This window comes from Protopterus annectens, chromosome 5.part0 (genome assembly GCF_019279795.1).
Source record: "Protopterus annectens isolate FY-2018-M chromosome 5.part0, PAN1.0, whole genome shotgun sequence".
NCBI lineage: Eukaryota > Metazoa > Chordata > Ceratodontiformes > Protopteridae > Protopterus > Protopterus annectens.
The window spans coordinates 916,018,453-916,040,290 of NC_056735.1; the positions used below are offsets into that span (position 1 = coordinate 916,018,453).

A 21,838-nucleotide genomic window follows, 5' to 3' on the forward strand; every position below is an offset into this window, starting at 1 on the left:
CATAGTGACTGAGACAGCATAGTAAAGTTATAGACGTCAAGCCTAATGTTCTTGTAATGGGTGAATTGCCATGACTGCACTATCAGTCTGAGAAAAATACACAGTCATTATGAGTCTTTCTGATCTGTTGGTTGAACGTTAAAACAGCCACTATGGAACAACATTGAAAGCAATTTCACAGCATTAAAATGTATTAAACACTATACTGTCACACACATACACACAATACACATGAATACACACGCACACACACATATGAAAAAATGTAACAGGGTGTAATACCATAAAGCTTTGAAAACTCTTTATGCATCACATGGACACTGCTTGTCCCCACTATCTGTGTGGCAGTTTTAAATGTTTTACTCCTTTCAAAGCTGAAAAATAGTTTGCGCTCTTACAGTTTTTTTTCTGTAATTGGTAGTACACACCACAGATAAAGTCCATTGCATAAAGAAAGGATTACGGCTGTTTTATTTGCCATCATACTACTTATTATGTGTTCTACACATGGAACTCAACATCTACCTCTAAGAATGTGTTTTTCTTCATTCTTAAGGTGAATTTATTGACATCCACACGTTGGACACATAAGTTATGGCTGAGTATTATCTACATTACAAACAAAAATTCTGCTGCTTGTAAAAATTTCTGTGGTAATACAAGACTGGGCTTTTAGATGAATGTAGGATTGTAAGATACTTGCCACATAACTGAACTTTAGTGGAAACAGGGTCATGCTGCTGTATTAGATTGACTGTTGATTTTAAGTTTAGATTCTTCAAATGAGGGGGGTGTATCCATATCAGATGTAGTGACTCTCACATTTTGGAACCTAAGAAAGACAGGGCCTTTTCGAAAGTGGTGATTGTATTAAGTGGGCAAGTAAATGTTTGTAGTATTACTAAAATGTAAGTTCAAGAGCTGGGTAGTTGTTAAAATATTAAGTATGGATGAAAGTTATGTCTAAATCTACCCTTCAATAGTACAGTACACTGGAGTAAAGATGAATAGTTCAGTTCATTCATGAACAGGTAGCCATTTGGTCCTTGAGTAAGATGTATAATGGTGCTTATAATATAGAAGGGAGTGAATCTAATGTGACTTGATATTGTTTGTAGGTCAGATAATTCTTCTTTGATGATTACTTTAATAAGGATAGATATTATTATATTTCTTGGAAAATGTTTTCATTTGCAGTAGTGTATTTGGATTTCACAATAAATTATCTACATATATGAGAATAGATCTTGTTTTTTTTTTTTTCTTTTTTTTTTAGGTTAACTTTTGAGTTGCTCAATGAAACAATGAAAGGAGGCATGGGCAGAGATTGACCCCCCTGCATTGAAAAGATCAAACGGGAGTGTTTTTGAGGGAGAGAATTGGTTTGCAAGTTAAAATTTTGATGTGGAGTGGTAAACAAAGTTAAGTAATACTTTTAACCACAGTACAGCTCCAAAAGATATATATATATATATATATATATATATATATATATATTCCTTTTTGGTTTTGAAATAAGGTATTTTTGAATTAGTATTTAATTTAGATTTTCTAGTTTATTTTGGAGATGTTTATGGATGGAGCTTTGGTCTGGTGCAGATTTAAAAATAACAATGCCATGTTTATATACTTGGATATTTGGTGATTTTGGTTAGTTAGGGTGTGGTGTTTAGGAAAAAGAAAATAGTATGAAGCCAGTCATGGAGGCCTGGGCTATGGCTGGGTGTATTTTCTGAGTAGTGGAATATAGGTGTTACTAATTTTTCTTGCTCTTTCAGGTAAGCAGCTACAAAACCAGTCTATAGTCCAGGGAAGTAAATATTGTGGGAAGAAATAGTTAGGGAATTGTTATGGCTAGGCTTGTATAGGCCCTAGGGCCGATAGCCTAGTACCAACCTATGAACCTATGAACCTATAATGGCTGTTTCAGAGATGTAGGATTATGAGGTTTGAAGACATCTGTAGATTACTGTATCAAATACTTCAGATAGCTTGAGAAATAAGGTCCTAGTGATTCTTCATTGGTTGTAGGCTTTGAGGATAGTGAATAGAGGACATAAGCCATGAGTAATTTGTCCTTTTGTAAATCTATGTTGATTGAAGTGAGGATACTGTACTTACAAAGGAGATACTCATGTATAGGCATAAAACATTCTTGAGTAGATTTCTAGTCATCGAAGAGTAGACATTGGTCTGTAGTGGAAAATTTCAGAGTGAACTATTTTTAGGTAGTGAAATAAAATGTATTTTTTTCAGGCATTTTGAAGGACTAATACATAAATAAAAATCTTAAAAACATGAAACATTTGGTGAGTGTTATGGTCCGTGCATGTTTTGCTACATCTTTTCTCCATGAATCTGTATATCATTTTACCATAGTGCCCTACCTTAATTGCTGGGCATATATACTGTCCCCAACTCCCACAGATTTTCTCTACATTAAGGATTGGGTCAGAGAAATGAATGAAGCATCCTTGAACGGTATTGATTTATTTATTTTAATTATTTTTTTTACTTGTCTCTGGTGACCAGGAAAAGTCTGACTGCGTAAAATCCCTTTTCAGCGGATGGTTAGGGGAAAAGCACCACATTTAAGTTACACATAATGCTCATTTATAATTGCAGGTTAAAAACATCTGTACATGAGCTTATTACATGATTTTTAAATATTTCTCTTACATGAACATAGCATTTTAACAGGCACAAAAAAAGAGAGAAATTAGCATAAATCAGCAACTTATTGAATAGAAAAATAAAATGCAATAACAGATAAAATATCTATAGCATAATGGCTGCAGGGAGAAGATCAAACTGGAGTGTTTTGAGGTGAGTAATAATTTGCAGACAGACAAGTAGGAATGTAGCTTAAAAATTGATGATAAGAGATGCATGAAAAGATAAATTATGCAAATCAGAATGAGGATGAATGGACAGAGAAGGAACTGTAATTAGTGGTGGGGTGTGAGAGAAGGAGGAAGAGTAAGACTTTAGGAAATTAGTGCAGGATGAGGAGGAGCGATAAGGTATAAAAGATTGGGAAGCAAAGTGGCTATAAGAGTTGGAGAAAATTTCCAAATCTCTCTTGTTATACTGCTGCTGTTGGGATTTTTTCCATTTAACCTCAACTCCTAGGCATGTCCAGCAATTGTACCAGGGACAGGATGTGGAAGGGGTGTCATCACAGATCTGATCCTCAGTTTTGCATAGGTCTGATGTCAGTGGGTTACCATCATGCCCACTGTATCACTAACCAGTCATTTCCCTGGTTTTCACAAGGGAAATAAACCTGCTTGGTACACTCTGTGCACATAAAGGTACTTAAATGTTTTCAGAAATCAAGTGCAGAGATTATAACTTCTTGGGCTTCTGTAGGTAAGAGGAGCACAGAGAATTTAGAAGTATCTGCATTTGTACAATGAACTTCCTATGAAGAAAAAGTGGGATGTATGGACCATTTGGTTGAACTGGGGTGTGAATTGTGTTAGTGCAAGGCATTGTTGCTGAAGGGGTGCAGGTGTATTTGTCTAATTCTTGGGGGAAGACTTGATCAGTGATACTTTGTGTTTCCTTGTGACCCAGAATACTGTTAACCTCAATTTAAAAAATTAAGGTTAGAAAGGATCTTTGTTTACTATTCTCAGTATAATTAGCTTTAGTGGGCCAGATAGTTTTCTTACATTCATTACATAGAAACTTATTGCTACTTATTTTCAGGAGAGTAAGTTTGTTTCCATTTCACTCAAATGAAGTCTATCATTTTAATTACTTAAGGAGTAACATAAGTTCTTTAATCAGCTAAGGTCATCTATGACATTTATTTAATATACCTGTAATAGTGATGTGTTTTGCTTTTAAATTATGGAGAAAATTAATAAGACTGTCGCATGCTGTGTCATTAGAAATACAACTATAGAATGATCTATTGATGTCATGCATCACATTGCAGTACTTTGAGAAAGGTTAGGTCTGGGCACATTATGAACCAAAATGCAGTACAATACGATGACTAAGATGACTAAGTTTATTCATACTGGTCCTCGGCTCTTGATGATGTCATTTTAAGGAGTCCTTATTCAATTGATAAATAAAAGCTTTTTTAGCAGTTCTGTACCAATAACTTATAGGTTCATAGGTTAATAGGCATGTACTAGGCTAATGGCTCTGGGGCCTTTACAAGCCTACCATAGGATTATCCTGCATAGTGCCACCTGACCTTAGTTCCCAGTGCCTCTGTCGAGTAGAGCCACTGGAGCTATCCCTGGGGTGAATTTTCTTTTTCCCATCCACTCATCAAAATTTCTCTTGAGGAGGGTCAGCGAGGTGCTCTGCTTGACATGTATGGGAAGTCTGCTCCATAGCATGGGCAGTCTCTGGTTTATGAACCTGTCCCTCCAGCATGTTCTGTTAATTGTGGTAATGAGGCTGAGGTCCCTGGAGTGTGTGGTGTGGAGTGATTGGGATTTCTTTAGATGTAGTGGAGTTTTTTGAGTCTGTCCATATAGGACAAGTATTTAAGGCCTAGGATATTCTTTGTGAGGTACTTTTGCAGCCTCTCCAGTTGTTGCAGGTGTCTAGTGAGGTACATGCCAAATGGGGCATTGTACTTGATGATTGGCCTAATGAGGGAAGAGTAGAGGGAGACAATGACCACTTTCTTCCTGGATGCAAAACCCTTAGTAATGAGATGTGCCACATAGAAGGACTTTCTGACCACAGTGGCAATGTGATGATCAAAAAAGAGGTTGTTGTCAATCTGTGTTCCCAGATCTCTTATAACATCTTCTGTGTTCAGTGGACTACCATCAATGTGGTGATTCATGGGAACCGGGTTTTTCCCAAAGGGGATGATGACACATTTTTTGGCACTGAGCTTAAGGCTATGGTTCTGACACCAGTCGTTGGTCTCAGTGAGGCCATTCTGTAGGATGTCAACATCACTTGGGGAGTTAATAATAGCTCCCAACTTGCAATTATCTACAAACATTGTCAGCCAGATTCCTTCATGTTGGCCTTGACTTCAGAGAAGTAGATACCAAACAGGAGAAACATTTCATCCTTTTCTCTCATTCTACCTTACTGATTCCCAAATATGTTTCATAGCTATTTATATGATGTTGATATTAATTAATGATACTGTCTTTTAATTTAATTTTGTATGTTTGTTGATTACTTGTATACCTCTGCTTACTCTGTTCTTTATGTATTGTTATAATTTTTGTGGAGCTTTCTTCATGGTCCTACACTAAAAAGGGGTAGCTTGCTGACCGTTTGGAATATCCAGGTAAACAGATGCAACAAATAAATAAATAATAGATATTATGCATTTGCTGTTTAAAAGCATTGTCTTCAATAGCATTAACGATAACAAATCATAGTTAGTATCTTCAGTGTTATAGGATATAAAGAGGCAGGATTAAGATCACAGGGTCATGGGACCATAGGAAATAAAATGCAAATGAGTCCTGTAAATATTTCTGCCTTGCCAGTACCCAGCCTAAAACTATACATCCTTTTGCAAACAGGATAGGCCAGTCAATCCAGGGGTGAATTTGTAAATACTGATGTAATCATCCATTTTGTCTTTTGAATAAATATAATATATCATGCTGCTTAATTTGGAGTGGGAGTCTGTTCTGGAGTTGGGAAATGTGTTGGTTAATGAACCTCTCTGTCAGCTGGTGAAGATTTAGATTCCTTGTTCTACTATTTGCTAGACTATATGATTTGTGAAGATACAATGGATTCAGGAGCATTGGGTTTGTAATGGCACTGAAGGCAAATATCTCCCCTCAAGTCTGTAAGATATTGAAGGGACACTGCTTCCAGTCTTTCCTGGTAGTTTAGGGGTTTTAACCAATGGTTTTCTTAGTTAGGAGCTTCAGTAGTCTTTCTAAGTCTAGAAAGGAACATTGAATTCAATAACAGGCCTTAACAATGATGAGTATAAAAAGTCTATAAGCTATTTAGATCTGTATAATATTCCTTTTGCAATGGTAGAAGGACTTTCTGACTGCTGTCATAACATTATGATAAAAGGGAACGGCATTATAGATCTAGGTTTCAAGTTCTCAAGCAACATTCACATTTTGGAGTAGGGTGTTATCTATTTTATAAGTGGGGGGTTGTCTACAAAATGTGATAATATTACATATTTTAGAATCTACTTTGAGCCCATTATTAGCACACTAGTTTTTATAATGACAGTTAAGCTCATGCTGAATGGCTTGGGCATCAGATATGGACTTGAAATTGACTAATAGTTTGCAGATATTTGCAAACTTTGTTAGCCAGAGGTTTTGAATCATGAGGTTGGAGATCAAAAAAGTAAGTGCTGAACAATAGAGATTCCAGCACTAAGCCCTGCAGCATACTACTGATCACCTTCATACTGTCTAATGAAGCACCTACTACCTGCACCATGTAAGTTTTATTGTTCAGCAAACTTACTATCAGTCTTACTATGTAAGGATCTGTTTGTAATACATTAAGCTTATTAACTCTACTAGCATGGGAGATAGTGTCAAATGTCTAGGTCAGGTCTAGATGTGCATGTGGACAGCATGACTGTCATTAACAGCCTGAGTTATTCTGGCAAAGAAGTTAACCTGATTCATTAGACAGGATCTGCCCTTGACAAAGCTGACTTGTTGTGGGTCTAACATGATGGGATTTTCTCATATCATAGTTTATTACATGTTCCATAACTTTGCAATTAAGAATCGTCAGGCTAATGGGTGTTTAATTTCGGTGGTCAGTGGCGGAGCCACCTCTTGTGAGTGACATCACTTCTGCTGTGCATCAAAGCTCAGGCACAATACCAGTGACTAAACACAACTTAAATGGTTTAAGAAGTGCCCCTGCCAGTGCTTGTTTAGCACTGTTTATTAAACAACCAGGGATGTTTTTAGGTCCCAAGAAAGAAGTATTTTTAGTCTTGAAGGCAACCTAAAGTGTATGTGCCTTATTAACAAATGAGGGGGTTGAGAAATTTAGGGATAAATGGGCTTTGGAGAGTCACCTCTAAAGTAACATTTGGTCTAATCTTGTTCGTTAGTATGATGGCAATGTCTTCCGGGTCAGAGTAGCTATTGTCATTATAAAAAGTTCTGAGAATGTTGCATGATATTTCTTATTTTCCAGCTATAGCTAAAGAATGATTTTGTAATGTCCTTAGCTTCATATGCTAACATAAACTCATGAGCTGCTTTAGTATACCTAATAATATTTTTCATGTTTTTGATCAATTTCCTGATGTTATCCTTAATATTGGGGTGTTTTGATTTGCTGCATACTTTAAAGAGTTTTTTTTTTCTTTCTTTAACAGTAAAGATTATTTAGGTTGGTGGACTGCCAGTTCTATGCATTTATTGAAGTGTGCATAGAACTCATTTGTGAAGTTACCTAGTATGGCAATCTCTGGGGTGATGCTGCTACAAAAGAATTTTGAAATTTTATCACAGAATTTTATGAGATTAGTACACTTGAAATACTGGAATTCTGTGCTATTTTGAGAATCAGCAACTTATGACAGTGCTTCTCAGAAAAGATTATGAGGAAGTTGCCACAAGCCTGCACTCTAATGGTAGCCAACAGCAAGTTTTTTTTTTTTCAGATATAATTTTTATTACATTTCTCTTCAATTTAAATACAAGAAAAGAATGACACAGAAAATATACATACAATCTACTTGGAATATCAAGTTTCAGTCGTCCAAATACGATATACATAACATAAATCATCAATGTTAGGGTAACAGTTATACAGAATTGTCTAATAATCAAGCTGCTCTTAATGAGCTGTAAAACAGACATTTACATAAAGATAGTAAACAACATATTGAAAATGTGACATTAAAACATTGCAACCAGATATTCTAGTCTACCTAAATAAACATTCTGTCTTGCACTAGCTATGTAGAATATATACATCGATGTCACCTTAATGTTCATCTTATATGTGTTTGCCATGACCTGTACACTGTTAATGTGGGTATACACTTTTCTATACTAATTGTCTTTAGTTTCCCTTAATTATATAAAGTAATATTGATGGTGAAGTCCCTTGGTCATAAATCAATTTTGTCTTAGGATTTCTAAAAGCGTTTTCCAATGTTTCTGATAGTAAGATTTTTTTTTGGCTTCTTGTAATTAATTTGCTGGCTAATAAGTACTTTATAGCCGTTCCTTTAAATTCTTCCCATGTGATTTTACTTCTGTCTAACCAATTTTGGGCTATATATGATTTGGTCATTGCGTACATTGTGACTATGATGTGTTTATTTTCGCAGAAGAAATTATTAGGGAATATATATATATATATATATATATATATATAACTGCCATTTCCCATGACAGAGTAGATTTGGTGTATCCCTTTTTTTCTAACTTGGTTCTTAATGAACACCACATCTTGTAAACATTTTTACAGCTCCAAAAAATATGAAGGATTTCAGCAACACTGTTTTGGCATATGGTACAATAAGGGGAGTGGGAGGGATTAATTTTACTAAGAAAAAGTGTTGCGTGATACGCATTGTTATTGTTCATAATTTGGGTATAAATTAGTTTTTTAAGGAGAGTTAATTTCAAAGTAAGTTCAATAGCAGCAGATTTTTGTTCATCAGTTATCTTATTATTTTTCTCTTCCCAGACTTTGGAATATAGAATTGCATCTTGATATCTACTTTTTATTATTAATCTATATGTATTTGATAACATTTTAGACCGCGACAGTAGCAGGTTAATAATTTGTTGATGTAGCTGCATATTTTGACATTCATAGTAATTGTGTTGATCAGGTATATTAATTGGTTGATTATGGTATTATAGCTTTTATTTACTTCAAGTTTTAGTCTAATATTGGCAGCTGAGAAACTTTTGATCTGGTATAGGTCCCATACAGTGATATTTTTAATTTTTGGATACTGATTCAGGTTTAATATAGTATTGTTTAATTTAATATTAGGATTAAGGTGTACTGGCTGTCCCAATCCCAAAGTATCTTTAAGATTTAGGGAGGCTACCAGCTTTTGAAATATTACTGTGTTTCTTATTATTATGGGATGAACCTTAAAGTGCTTTAACATCTTAGAATTTAGAAAGGGTACTTTTCTAGGATTTAAATTGCATGAGATTAGATGATTGTAATATATTGTAATCCAAAGTGGATACCATGCTTTGTTGAATGGTTCAAAATTTGCTATTTGTATAATTCGACTAGAGTTTAGTATGTTGTAGTATGTTTGAAATTCAGGTAGGCCTAGGCCCCCTTTTTATTTGGGTAATGTTAATTTAGTGTATTTTATTCTTGTACATTTGGATACCAAATAAACATTCCTAGTAGTGTCTCAAGTTTGGAGAAGAAGTTTTTTGGTATATTTTGGTTAACAGCACTAATATGAAACAAGAGTCTTGGAAGAATATTCATTTTAACTATGGTCACCTTAGCTAGTGGAGATACATTGAGGTTTAACCATCTCTTAGTGTCTTCAGTGATGGTTGATCAGGTTTTAAGCAAGTTGTTTTTAGTCATATCAGATTGGGGATGAGTGAACATAATACCCAGATATTTGAAATTATAACTGACTTTAATTTCAGTTTCAGGGAAATAGAATTCCTTATGTCCTAGAGTATTCAGAGGGAATATGACTGATTTGTTAGGGTTAATCGCATAATTAGATATTTTTGAGAATTTTTCAGTGGAGTTTAGTATCTTATTCAAATCAGTATTAGGGAATTCAAAATAAATGTTAAGCTCATCAGCAAAAGCTGTATACTTTATTGGGACTTTGGAAATATTCATAATATGATGGTAAGTTCTTTGTGATATTTTAAGCAGGAGAGGCTCTATGTAAATATTGAACAGGTAAGGTGATAGTGGGCAACCTTGCCTTGTACCATTCACTATTTGAATAGGATTTGATTGTTTTTGTCTATAGACAGTGCTGTCATGGCATTTTTGTATAGAGCCCTAACCATGTTTATATAGTCCTCAGGAAGATAAAATGTATTAATGCACAATATAAGATTACCCTGCAGGCGAATAAATTTCCATGGTTGAATGATCACATATCGATAGCCCCTGTTCTTAAATTAAGAAAGCAAATCTGCTGCTGCCACCCAAGCTGAAGTAAAATGGTTGAAATTGTTAAAATCAGTTACTTCATAACAAAATAAAATGTAATCCTGCTGCTGCTGTCTGGATAAGCGCTTTCAGTTGTTGAACCTTTATCAAATCCTAAAAAAAAAAAAAAAAAAAAAAAAAAAAAAAAAGCAGCTTCCTTTCATTTAAAAAGAGCTTCTTGAATCTCATTCATTCAATCAACCAATAAAGTTTGGGTGTATGGACACACCTCTCATTCAGAGTGCATGATTTATTTACTTAGTGTTAGCTGAAAGCTTGGAGTTTTTAAAGTGAAATAACACAGGATTGATGCATGTGCATTATTTCTTTAGAGCCCTTCCTTTCAGGATGGGTTTGAGCAGTACAATTTCATTTAATCCAGGTTTCTGGTCTACTCTAAGGTTCATAATCCATTTTGATTCCTCAGTTTCGGTATAGCTGGCCAGATCCTCTCCTTGTATTGTTTCTACTAGCCTGCTTACGACCATAAATTTAAAAGTGTGGTCTCCATTAACTTTAATATGACCATATAGAGCATTCGTATTTACTTGATTCCTAATCTCCTGACAGTGTCTCAGGATACGTTCCTTGAACATTCTATTTGTTTTCCCCACATAGAAGGCTGAGCAGCATTGGCACTCAGCAATATAAATCACATTTTTGCTCCTTCAATTCGCAAACCCTTTGAACCTGTATTCCTTCTTAGATGTTGGATGTATAAATAAATTATCCATTTTAATATGCTGACATGCTTTACAAAATCCAAATTTATAGGTGTCTACTTTGTTCATGGGTGAATGTTCTGTGTCCAAGTTTCGACGATTCCTATGGCATAAGATCCTTTTCAGATTTTTCCTATTCTTAAAGGAAAAACTGGGTGTCTCCCCTACAGTGCTTTTTTTTTTTGGATTTGATAAAGGTTCAACAACCGAAAGCGCTTATCCAGACAGCAGCAGCAGCAGGACTCCATTTTATTTTGTTAATAAAGGAACTGATTTTTAACAATTTCAAACATTTTACTTCAGCTTGGGTGGCAGCAGCAGGTTTGCTTTCAACATTTGCTTGGTTTCCATGCGTACTGCCTTTGGTGGTGAGCTCAGTGAATCTTTTTGTTTCTGTTGTTCTTAAATTAAGGTTAGCCTTTTTAAACAAGTATGCACAGATTCATTAACATCAGTTTGTTCCAGACTATGAATTTTGCATTAGGTTTTCTTTTCTTAGAACATTGGTAGTTTTTAGGTAGTTAAAAACATTAATCAGAAAAATATAAATTCAGAATTATATATATTATTAATTGATTCTTTAAGACAAAGTTTACAAACACAAATTTTGCATACTATTTATTTTTTATAATAGAAAAATATATATACTTTTTAATAGAAAAAGGTTCATTTATTTCAGGGTGTTTTTATGATGTATTTATGGCAAACGCCACTAAATGGAGCTTTATGTCCTGTTTATATGTATTTAATGTGACAGTAATTTAGTTACTGAACTTTTTAAATATTTTATGAGGTTTCTTATTTATTGTATATATTGATTTTAAGAAAGGCTTTAAATTGGTTTGTACTGTAATAAATTAATAAATGTATTAGTCATTTAGGTTTTTAAGTAATGTTCATAAGATGTTTCTAGGAAGTACAAATAGCCGCCCGGTTTATCAGTTCTTAAATAATCCCTTTCCTTCATCTGATAGGTTAATTAATAAATTTTGTACATTAGAGGTACTATAAATGTAAATTGTTAAAACCCAGTATGCATCTGATGAAGTCAATTGAAATGAAAATGTAGTGTGTGTTTGTAACAGCGTTTTTGTGTGTGTTCGTTTTTTTACAATTAAACTTGCGGAACAGCATTTCTGCATTGTGTCCGATCCATCAAGGGTGCCTTTTGGAGTTTACAAGTCTTTGCTGGTGCCTAGGTGTACTTTTTGATAGTCCTCAGGAATATTAAATTTCTTGAGTATATATAATAAGAAATCAAAATTTACTCTATCAAAAGCTTTAGTTGCATCTACTGACAGTGCATAGCTAGGGCATTTATTATTCACTTTTAAACTAATGATTAAATCAATAGTAAGTGTGTTGTCATATATTTGTCTGTTGTTCATAAAGCTTAGTTGCTCAGAAGATGTAATGTGAGGTAGGATTTGTCTGATTCTACTAGCTAGTATTGTAGAAAGAATTTTAATATCAATATTTATGAGTGTTATCGGCCTGTAGTTGTTTGGGTTTGATGCATCAGATTTGGATTTTGGTATAAATATAGTTTCTGAGTTATTTATATACAGGTCTTTAGTACCATACTTTATTATATATCTGTATACTTTCAGTAGTATTGGAGCTAACTATTTCTTGAAAGTCTTGTAAAATTCTGCCACGTAACCATCAGGCCTTGGTGATTTACCTGGTTTCAACTTATTTAGCTGACAGCAAGTTTGAGAAAATATGTACGTATGGAAATCAGTCATCATCATCATGGGTGACACACTAATCAGGGATTCATATGCATGTTAGCATATTGGCATAGTCCCACTCCTTAGCAATAATACTAATGTTCTTACTGACAGAATATTAGGGCGCAGGCTGAAACTCCATGCTGTTTGCAGTGTAGTAATTCCTGGGGCTCATTCTCAGCCCCGCTCTCTCTCTCACCTACTGGACATTAAAGGTGGGCTTGCTTAAAAAACACTGTCCTAGAAAAAGACAGCTTGGTAAATATGGTGTGATAGCTAGACAAAGTGACTTACTGGTATTTGAAGACTGATGGTTGTCAGTGATATTAGAAACATTCGTAGTATTTGAAATACATTTTTATTATCTAACAAGATGTTAAACAATCAATTGGATATTCTCACGGGTAGTGCAGACACACAGTTTCATGGCTGTTGAAAGTAGTACAGACTTAGGTGATAGATTTCTTTCAAATAAGCATGCCATAGCAAAAAAAGTTCATAGGTGTAAATAAGAAAACAACTAAATGTATCCAGTGTGGCTATGGGCAGCAATCATTCCTTCATTTATGTTGTAGTGTTTCCTGTTGTACAGTCATAAACCCCTGTACCCTATGGTAGCCAGATATAAGTCATCCTCCATGCCCCAAGAAAATCACAATGCATATCTGGACCCACTGGAGACATTTCCTATCCACGAAATACAGTAATTATGGAAGAATTTCATTTCCTTTCTCCTACTTGTTACTGAGAGGGGATCTATGCTTGGAATACAAGGCATCCTCGGATTCAGCTCTGATGAATGTTTCGCATATCTACAAAATGAACAACATCAGAACCACTAGTTTCAAGGATTTAAATTTTGCTTGTAACATAAATAAAACATGATGGTGAGTCTGATAGATGTCTTAGAGGATCCCCATGGTCTGGAAAAGTCTCTTCATCCATGAGAAGCAGAGGACATCCCTAACCCTATTTAAAAGTAACCATGACCAATAAATGTACTGAAAATATAAAGTAGTTTTCACAGTTCATTTTTATAAAAAAAAAACTTTTTATCTTAAAGTTACTTTTGTTGCCTTTAATTCAAAGAATTTCAGCCAGAGGGTTCTTATCTGGTGACAAGATTAGAGTTAAAGTCCATAACAAGCTTTTTCCCCACCACTATTGCAATATTTGCCCATAATAAGCATTTTAAAATCCAGCAATACAGTGATCTTCTCTCTGTCTCTCAAATGTGATGGAATTTAATATATACCCATTAATCTGTATGATCTATATTTTTTCTGCTACCTTATGTTTTGAACGTCCTACCTTTCTGATTAACATGATCATTTCCATGTGATTATTTCTCATAAGAAAGCAAGTTTAACCCATATGGCTTCGGAGGATATTAACCAAATAAATTATAACAGGATTATTGCAGCACTGATTTGTATAGCTGCTTATTCCTGCAGTAACCTATATTTTTATAGTTTAACTAAATTTAGTAGCAGTTAAGTTTCTGCAAAAATATTCAGAAAACTTTGCAAGACTGTCTGTTATTTCGAAGAACAGTGAAGTACATTTTTTTCTATTTTTCCACTAAAGACAATTAATAAAACACATTTTATTTTCTGTAGATTTTTCTGAAGCTGTTGTTGGTCAGACAACCTCATACGCTGCTATCTTGAGAATAAAGCCAGGGGGCTCGACTTCAAGTCTATTCAGCTCAAGGTTTAGGCCTCAGTATTCTTCATCGAGGCAGAATTCTAACAGATGGCAAGATGTAGGGAACCCTTTCCATTCATCAACAGACCTCTTCTACTTCAGAGACTCCATGCAACATGACGGTATCTCTTTATTTTACTTGTCATTTGATTAATATTGGGAAATGCAATACAAATTGCCTACAGGTACTGTTTTGATAATGGTATAATATGACAGTTAATTTCACTATATAACTAGTCTCATGTATGCATAGTTGTTTCAGAAAATGTACATGCTGTACAAATGTTATTTGTAAGATATTTATTTATTTGCTGGGAAAGTCTGACTTGGAATGAACCAATTTTTAGCAGAGGCCCAGGAAGAAACGCTCTAGATGCTCATGTATTTGTAACATGGTAGGAAATTAGAGCACTGGAGGAAACCCACATGAATGCAGGGAAGACATCCAGAGGCACATGTCATTGTAACATGGTAGGAAACTGGAGCACTGGAGGAAACCCACATGAATGCAGGGAGGACATGCAGACTCCATTCAGAAGGCATCCCAGCTGAGAATCAATTCTTATTTACTTCTACAATGGTTACAGATATTGGAATAAAATAGCACAAACATTAACAGCCATTTGCTAAACAACCAGTGCAGCCTGACAGTGAAAACAGACATCATGAGCAGTAAACTTCTTTGCCCTTGAAACTCATATTCATTGAAACAGCATAAAACCCACATTCAAAGAAAATGCATATGGCCAGTGAAGGATTAAGTTTACCTTTGGGCCGTTTTCAAACCAATTGCTCCTTGCACACATTTTTAGGACCATGCATACATGTATGTGTTCCTTGATTCACCTTCCTGATTGTATTAAATTATATTCCTTGCATAATACAGCAGCACTTGAGTTTGAATGTGTTTTAAATTTGTAGTCTTTGAACATTATTCTCGTAAGCAATGCAACAAAATGTATGAACCAATAATGACAAAACTACTGATTTCAGAAAATTTCAATCATAAAAGGCCACTCAGACATGTCATTACAATCCACCAATATCAGTCAATAAGCACAATCTCTGCAGAAGTAAAAGTCATTTGAATAATTCCACATTAAAGAGATATGTAACGAATAAAAAGGTTGCCTCTGGCAAACAACTTTAGATTTTAGTGTTTCATCTACAAATTCGGAGCCTGATGCTCTTGAAGAATTAATCACCTATGTAACATTAAAAAAAGGTAAGCTGGAAAAAATTGAAATACAGAATGACTGACAAACCTATAAGTTCATAGTTACTAGGCATCTCATACAAAGGAGGACACAATCAGGATTGCAGAGCCCCATCTCCAATTAAAATGCACCAAATAATCAGCAATCAAAAGGGCACTGCAATACCAGCACTCCATCCACATGGTGTAGGAGTAGAATCCACAACCTTGTGCACCAAAGGCAATTATGCTACTAACACTGCTTTCACATTTTTTAACACAAACGGTAACTGCCATTTGATAAACAAAACAGTTAGTTGTACACTGAAAACAGACTTAGCATGAGCAACAGTAAAGTTCTTTTTCCTTGTAACTCAATTCTATGAAAATGCACTGGAACTCTTAATGCCCGGAAAATGTACTGAAACTCAGACTCATAATTCTGTCAACACTCTGGTAGCTGGTGTAGAAGATTCAGACCCTTGTCTCCACTAAAACTCACAATTCATTCAGCAGTCTGGTAGTAGGTGTAAGATTCAGGTTCTTGTTTCTTGTAACTAAGTTACAGGGTCAAACCTGATCAAGTTAATTGACTAACCTGCCTCCCCCCAACTAGGCCATTACATACCATACCTCCATATCTCTCAACCTCTTAGCACAAGAAATCTGGACAAACCTAAAATAATGAGGGAGACAAATACCCTAAAATAGGGATAGATTTTGACTATTGCTGTTAACTTGGAAAATTGCTAGAATAACAGGATTTGTCATAGCATGCATTTTCTGAAGGATGTGAAGTGTGAAACTCGTATATCCTTATTTAGTGACATCAATCATCCATGAAGTGCCAGAAAAATACACAAATTGTATGAGGAATAGGCCAAATATATGAGGCAAACATCTGGATAGTTGAGAAGTTTGCATACCTTATCACCTCTTAATGCAAAAAATCTGGACAAGGCCTAAATAATGGAGATAAAATGGCCCAAAAATAGGGAAAGATTTTAAATATTGCTCTTTTTAACTTAGAAAGTTGCTAGAATAACAGGATTTGTGTTAGCATGCATTTTCTTAAAGATATGAAGTCTGAAACTCATATTTCATTATTTAGTAACTTCAATATTCTGTGAGTTGCCAGAAAACCACAAATTTTATAAGGAATTGGCCAGAAATACGAGTCAAAATCTGGTCATTTGAGAGATATGTTAAAAACACACACACATTACCATCAGCAGCTTTTCTAACATTGACATTTAGTATATGTGCAAGGCACCTCTGAGTAACCGTGAGGCTTGGTCCCTTTAGCTGGACATCCTTAAGGGCCAGGATGGACCTGCAGACCAACAAGATCCTTGCACTGTCCCTACTGCGTTACTTACAGCAAGTGAATGCTCACTAGTCCAGTTGTAGTGAGCCTGAGCTTAGTAAGCAAGTAACATAAATGGACTAAAGAAGCCCTGATAAATGTTGTAAAGGAGAAAGCGATTTCATCTTAAAAGTTATTTAAGCACATTACTTTATCATCATAAAGGGGATGCCATAAATGAATTAAAAAATTCCACAAACAAAACAAATTGGCACAATTTGTGGAAGTTCAGTTTGCTTGGAACCTGAAGAGGAAATTATTCTAAAATGCAATTTGTTGCTTGTTACACAGTTTACTATGCCATATCCCTGATAAGTCATCTTGAAGGTACTTACCAGCTCTCTCTCACATGTGTGAATGACAAAGTACAGGACTGCTCAGCCTGGGTTGAACAGGTGTCTCATTACTTTCTATCGCATTATGCGATGCCTGTTTTATTTCACTCACAGCATTTTGTCAGTTGTATGCCATTGAACACCAGATGGGTATCGAATACCCCAACACTGCAGCAGTAAAGCTACTCTGCTGTTTATACCAGAAGAGCCCACTTAAGCATCCACAATATCATCTGCTACCCCAATATAAATAAATAAAGTACAGAACGCTCCTAATAATTAAGACTGTGTTTTTTTAACTTCTTCGGACTTCTTTCAATTTATGACTACAGATGAACGTGAAAGATTCTCATCTGCTTTTTGTTTAATATAAGGTCATTGCTGAAGACGGAGCACAATGTTCATTACTTACTTAATTTTACTGCATATTGGACTGTTAATAAATGGATCCCTCTCATCTCATCCTTTATCATTTCATTACAGAGTTTATGGAAAGGAGTATTTAAAACTCGGGGTGTCTGTTTTTTTGCCTAGAATTCCATGAATATCTTTAATCTTCACTTCTTTGATGGCCTCAGTAATATGCTCTTCTGTACTGGTACTGCTCTTATAAGCTCCCATTACACTACTTCTGTACCTTGTGGGATGTTTGTGTCAAGAGGTCACAGCTGCCCCTGCAGTATATACTTTTTGCTGTTATTTTCTATTGTTTCTTGTATTCCATTCACACTTTGTATTTATTTTTGTTTTATTATTCAGGTTATGCAGCTAGACAGAGGACATTTTCAACAGGTACATAAAGACACTGTTCAACAAAAATACTGTAGCAAAATCTTATAGTATTCATCAGTTTCCTTATCACTACAGAAAGGTCCTGTAAATTCAGGGTGTGAGGCAAATGCTTTTATTCATCTATTATTTACTTTGATTTGTAATTTATATACTAATATTCTATAGCCTCTTGGACTCCATGACACTGTATTTATGTCACATTTAGGACAGGGCATATTCTCATTTTCTGTTTTGCCTTGCATTGTTTGTTTAAAATGTCTAAATTGATGCTTAGGTTGCCTTATCTCATTGTGTGTTCATGCTTTGAATTTTTATCCTGTCATTGTAGATGATGCAAGCCTATACATGTTTAATACATATTCCTGTGTTAATCAGTTCCTCTATACTGCAACTTCATATAAATCAAAAATAAATTAACATTAGACTCTCACATTATCAGTTTCTCTAAATATTCTATTACATTTTCAATAAAAGTTGTATATCCAAAATCAGAAGTATATGAGTATTCACCATAGGCTGTATTTACTTTCTTTTTACTTGCCAACTAGCTTACTGACAGAACCCAGACTGTAAAAGTAGCCGACTCCAAATCCAGCTCCAGACAAGTGACAAGTGGAGTACCTCAGGGTTCAGTCCTGGGACCACTCTTGTTTGGCAACTACTTCTCTGAAGAACAGGCCAACACTAAGGGACTCAGGCTAACAAAGTTTGCAGATGACTGCAAACTGGGAGCCATTATTGAATCCCCAAATGATGTGGATATTCTACAAAAGGGCCTTACAGAAACAGATGCCTGGTGCCAGAGCCATCTGCTCAAGCTTAAAGCCAAGAAATGTATAGTTATCCCCTTTGGAAAAAAACATGTACCCATGAATTACCACATAGGTGGCAGTACACTAAACACTGAAAGTGTGATAAGAGACTTAGGTGCACAGGTGGACAGTGGTCTCACTTTCGATAACACATCGCCACAACAGTCAGGAAGTCCTTCTATGTGGTACACCTCATCACTAAGGGCTTTTCATCCAGAAAAAAGGAGTTCATTGTCCCACTGTGCTCATCCCTCATTAGACCCATTATAGAGCATAATGCCCCGTATGGTATGTATCTCACAAGACATCTACAACAGCAGGAAAGGCCACAGAAATACCTCACTAAAAGAATTACAGGCCTAAAGCAGATGCCATATGCTGACCGTCTAAAAAAACTCCAGCTATAGTCTGTGGCATATCGTCTACTCAGAGATGATCTCTGCTTAACATACAAGGCCATGTCAAACCCTGAGCTGTTTGACATGCTCCACTTAAAGAAATCCCAATTCCTCAGAGCCACACGCTCCAGGGATCTAAACCTTGTCATCACAATGAACAAAACATGCTGGAGGGATAGGTTCCTGACCCAGAGACTCACCATACTCTGGAATAGACTGCCCATACATGTCAAGCAGAGCGCCTCCTTGGCCCTCTTCAAAAGGAATCTTGATGATTGGATGGGAGATAGGAAATTCACCCCGGGGATCATGTCAGTCGCCCTGCTAGACAGGGGTCCAGAGAAGTAAATATTGTGGGAAGAAATATCCAGGGAATTGTTATGGCTAGGCTTGTATAGGCCCTAGGGCTGATAGCCTAGTACCAACATATGAACCTATGAACCTATGAACTTTAGCAGCTGGATAATTATGAGTGACTGAACAAAAGGGGCTGAAAAGATCAGGTCACAAGTATGAATGCTGGCATTATGACTTGACCATACATGTTTTAGATCTGTCCTAGTACAGATGATGTGCATTGAAGAAAAACGGGAATATTCAGTCTCTATGGGTGCCCATCCAACAGTCATTTTCACTGAAAAATGTTGTCACTTTTTTGACTTAATGTGGCATTGGTTTTAGAAATTAGTATCAGTTAGTGAATGTATCTAACTGTTATCTGCTCCTTGAAGTAGCAATACCTAAGACTCATTCTTTTTTTCTTAAAGAGGCCTGGTCATCATCTTAGATAAATCAGAGTGAGATGCATGGTTACTGATGCTTCCTACTCATTTTGTGCAGGCCATTAACACCTATAATGAAGGGGTGATAGACAGGATGAGACATGTTGCAAAGGTGATACGCCATGGTCAAAGCAATGTAACGAGAATACTGACAGAAAATTAATACACACACACACACACACACACACACACACACACACACACACACACACACACACACACACGTGCATATAAAGTAAAGGGAAGAACAAGTAGAAAAGATTAAAGTTAAGAAAATAACAGATGAAGAGATCAAAGAAATAGAAAAAAATTAAGGGAAATGATTTGGATGAGGTTTTAAGGGAGACATACGAAAACAGTACACTAGGTGCAGATGGAAAATAATATGAATTTTATAAGAAAATGGAGAGGGGGTGAAAAAATTGTAGTAGTAATGAATGAATGGCTATCATATGGAATGAATAATGAGCATGTATGCAAACGGGGTAGTGAAGTTTATATTTAAAAGTAGGAAGAAAGAAGACATTAAAAATTGGCCCTAGGCATGTGCGTGTGTGTGCCTTCCGTGGAAGGTTGGGTGCCGGGCTGGTAACTCGACACCATAAAACTCCACTGCAAATCATAAGCAGACAGGTGATCTGCTGTGGCGACCCCTAACTGGGAAAAGGCAGAAAGAAGAAGAAAAAGACCAGTAACACTAGAAAACACATATTAAACTATATTTATGGACATTTTGCAACAGAAAAAAAGCAAGTGGTGGGGATGGTATTAAATGAAGAAATATGTGGTTTGAAAGGAATACATGTGGTGATATGTTAATTTGATTATGAAAGCAGTACCATGTATAGCAAAGGAATAGGGAAATGGTAAACTGACTGTGATGTGTCTGTAGCATGCGGTAATGCATGAGTGTATGTGAGAGGTACTAGGAAGTTATGGGCTGAATGGTAAAGTAAGTCAGAGAGCATATAATAAATGGAACAGAGGGTGTAGAAGCAGGTTAAACAGGCGTGCCTAATTAGTGGAGTGTTGTTTACAATGGTAATGACTGCAGTACTGAGGGAATGTACAAATTTGATTAGAAGAGGAATGCTGGAATCTTATAAGAAAGATAAAACTGTCTAGTTTGGGTTATGCAAATTGTTCAGTAGTGATGGCAGAAAACAAGAGCTAGATGAAAGAAGTAATATGAGCAACAGAAGAGAGATGAAAGTAAGCAAAGAAAAAAGCAAGGGATTTGAGGATGTATTTAGATCGGAGTGGTATATTTTACAAAACAGAAAATAAATGTGCTTGGGTAAGATTCAGAAAGCAAGATGTGAGAAAAATACAGTGGGAAGAACTACTGAAAATATGAAAAATATTTGCAGTTGTGTTGAAAGCATTTCAAATGATGTACAGAATGTATGTGTGCGTGTGTGAGTGCATGTGTGAGTGTGTGCATGCGTGAGTATGTGCGTGCGTGTGTGTGTGTGCGTGAGTGTGTGTGTGCGTGAGTGTGTGTGTGCGTGAGTGTGTGTGTGTGCGTGAGTATGTGTGTGTGCGTGAGTGTGTGTGTGTGTGTGTGCGTGAGTGTGTGTGTGTGCGTGAGTGTGTGCGTGCGTGAGTGTGTGCGTGCGTGAGCGTGTGCGTGTGTGGGTGTGTGCGTGTGTGGGTGTGTGCGTGTGTGGATGTGTGTGCGCATGTGAAGTTAACTTAGGAAGAATGCATGCATTTCCAAAAAGTGCAGAAAAACAGCTTATGGAGATAGTGTTTTGGATTATTACCTGGTTCAGGACAATTTTCATTAAAAGAGGTTTATAGTGTTGTAAAGAGAGGATGATGGGCTAATTAACCAAGTGGTTTATTTATCTTCATTATACATTAATGAAAAT

At 35.8% G+C, this 21,838-nt stretch overlaps 1 protein-coding gene across 7 annotated transcripts in view; it reads left to right on the plus strand.

The window, feature by feature from the left end:
- CNTN5 (contactin 5) overlaps positions 1 to 21,838 on the plus strand; it is a 5,719,910-nt gene that overhangs the window by 2,646,098 nt on the left and 3,051,974 nt on the right. For 6 of the 7 annotated variants that reach the window (XM_044072706.1, XM_044072701.1, XM_044072702.1 and 3 more), the window contains one exon: positions 14,197 to 14,406. The exons of the other annotated variant lie outside the window; for it this stretch is intronic. In XM_044072706.1, coding sequence (XP_043928641.1) covers positions 14,197 to 14,406 — 210 coding nt within the window. The remainder of the gene's footprint in view (positions 1 to 14,196; positions 14,407 to 21,838) is intronic. 7 annotated transcript variants of the gene reach the window in all.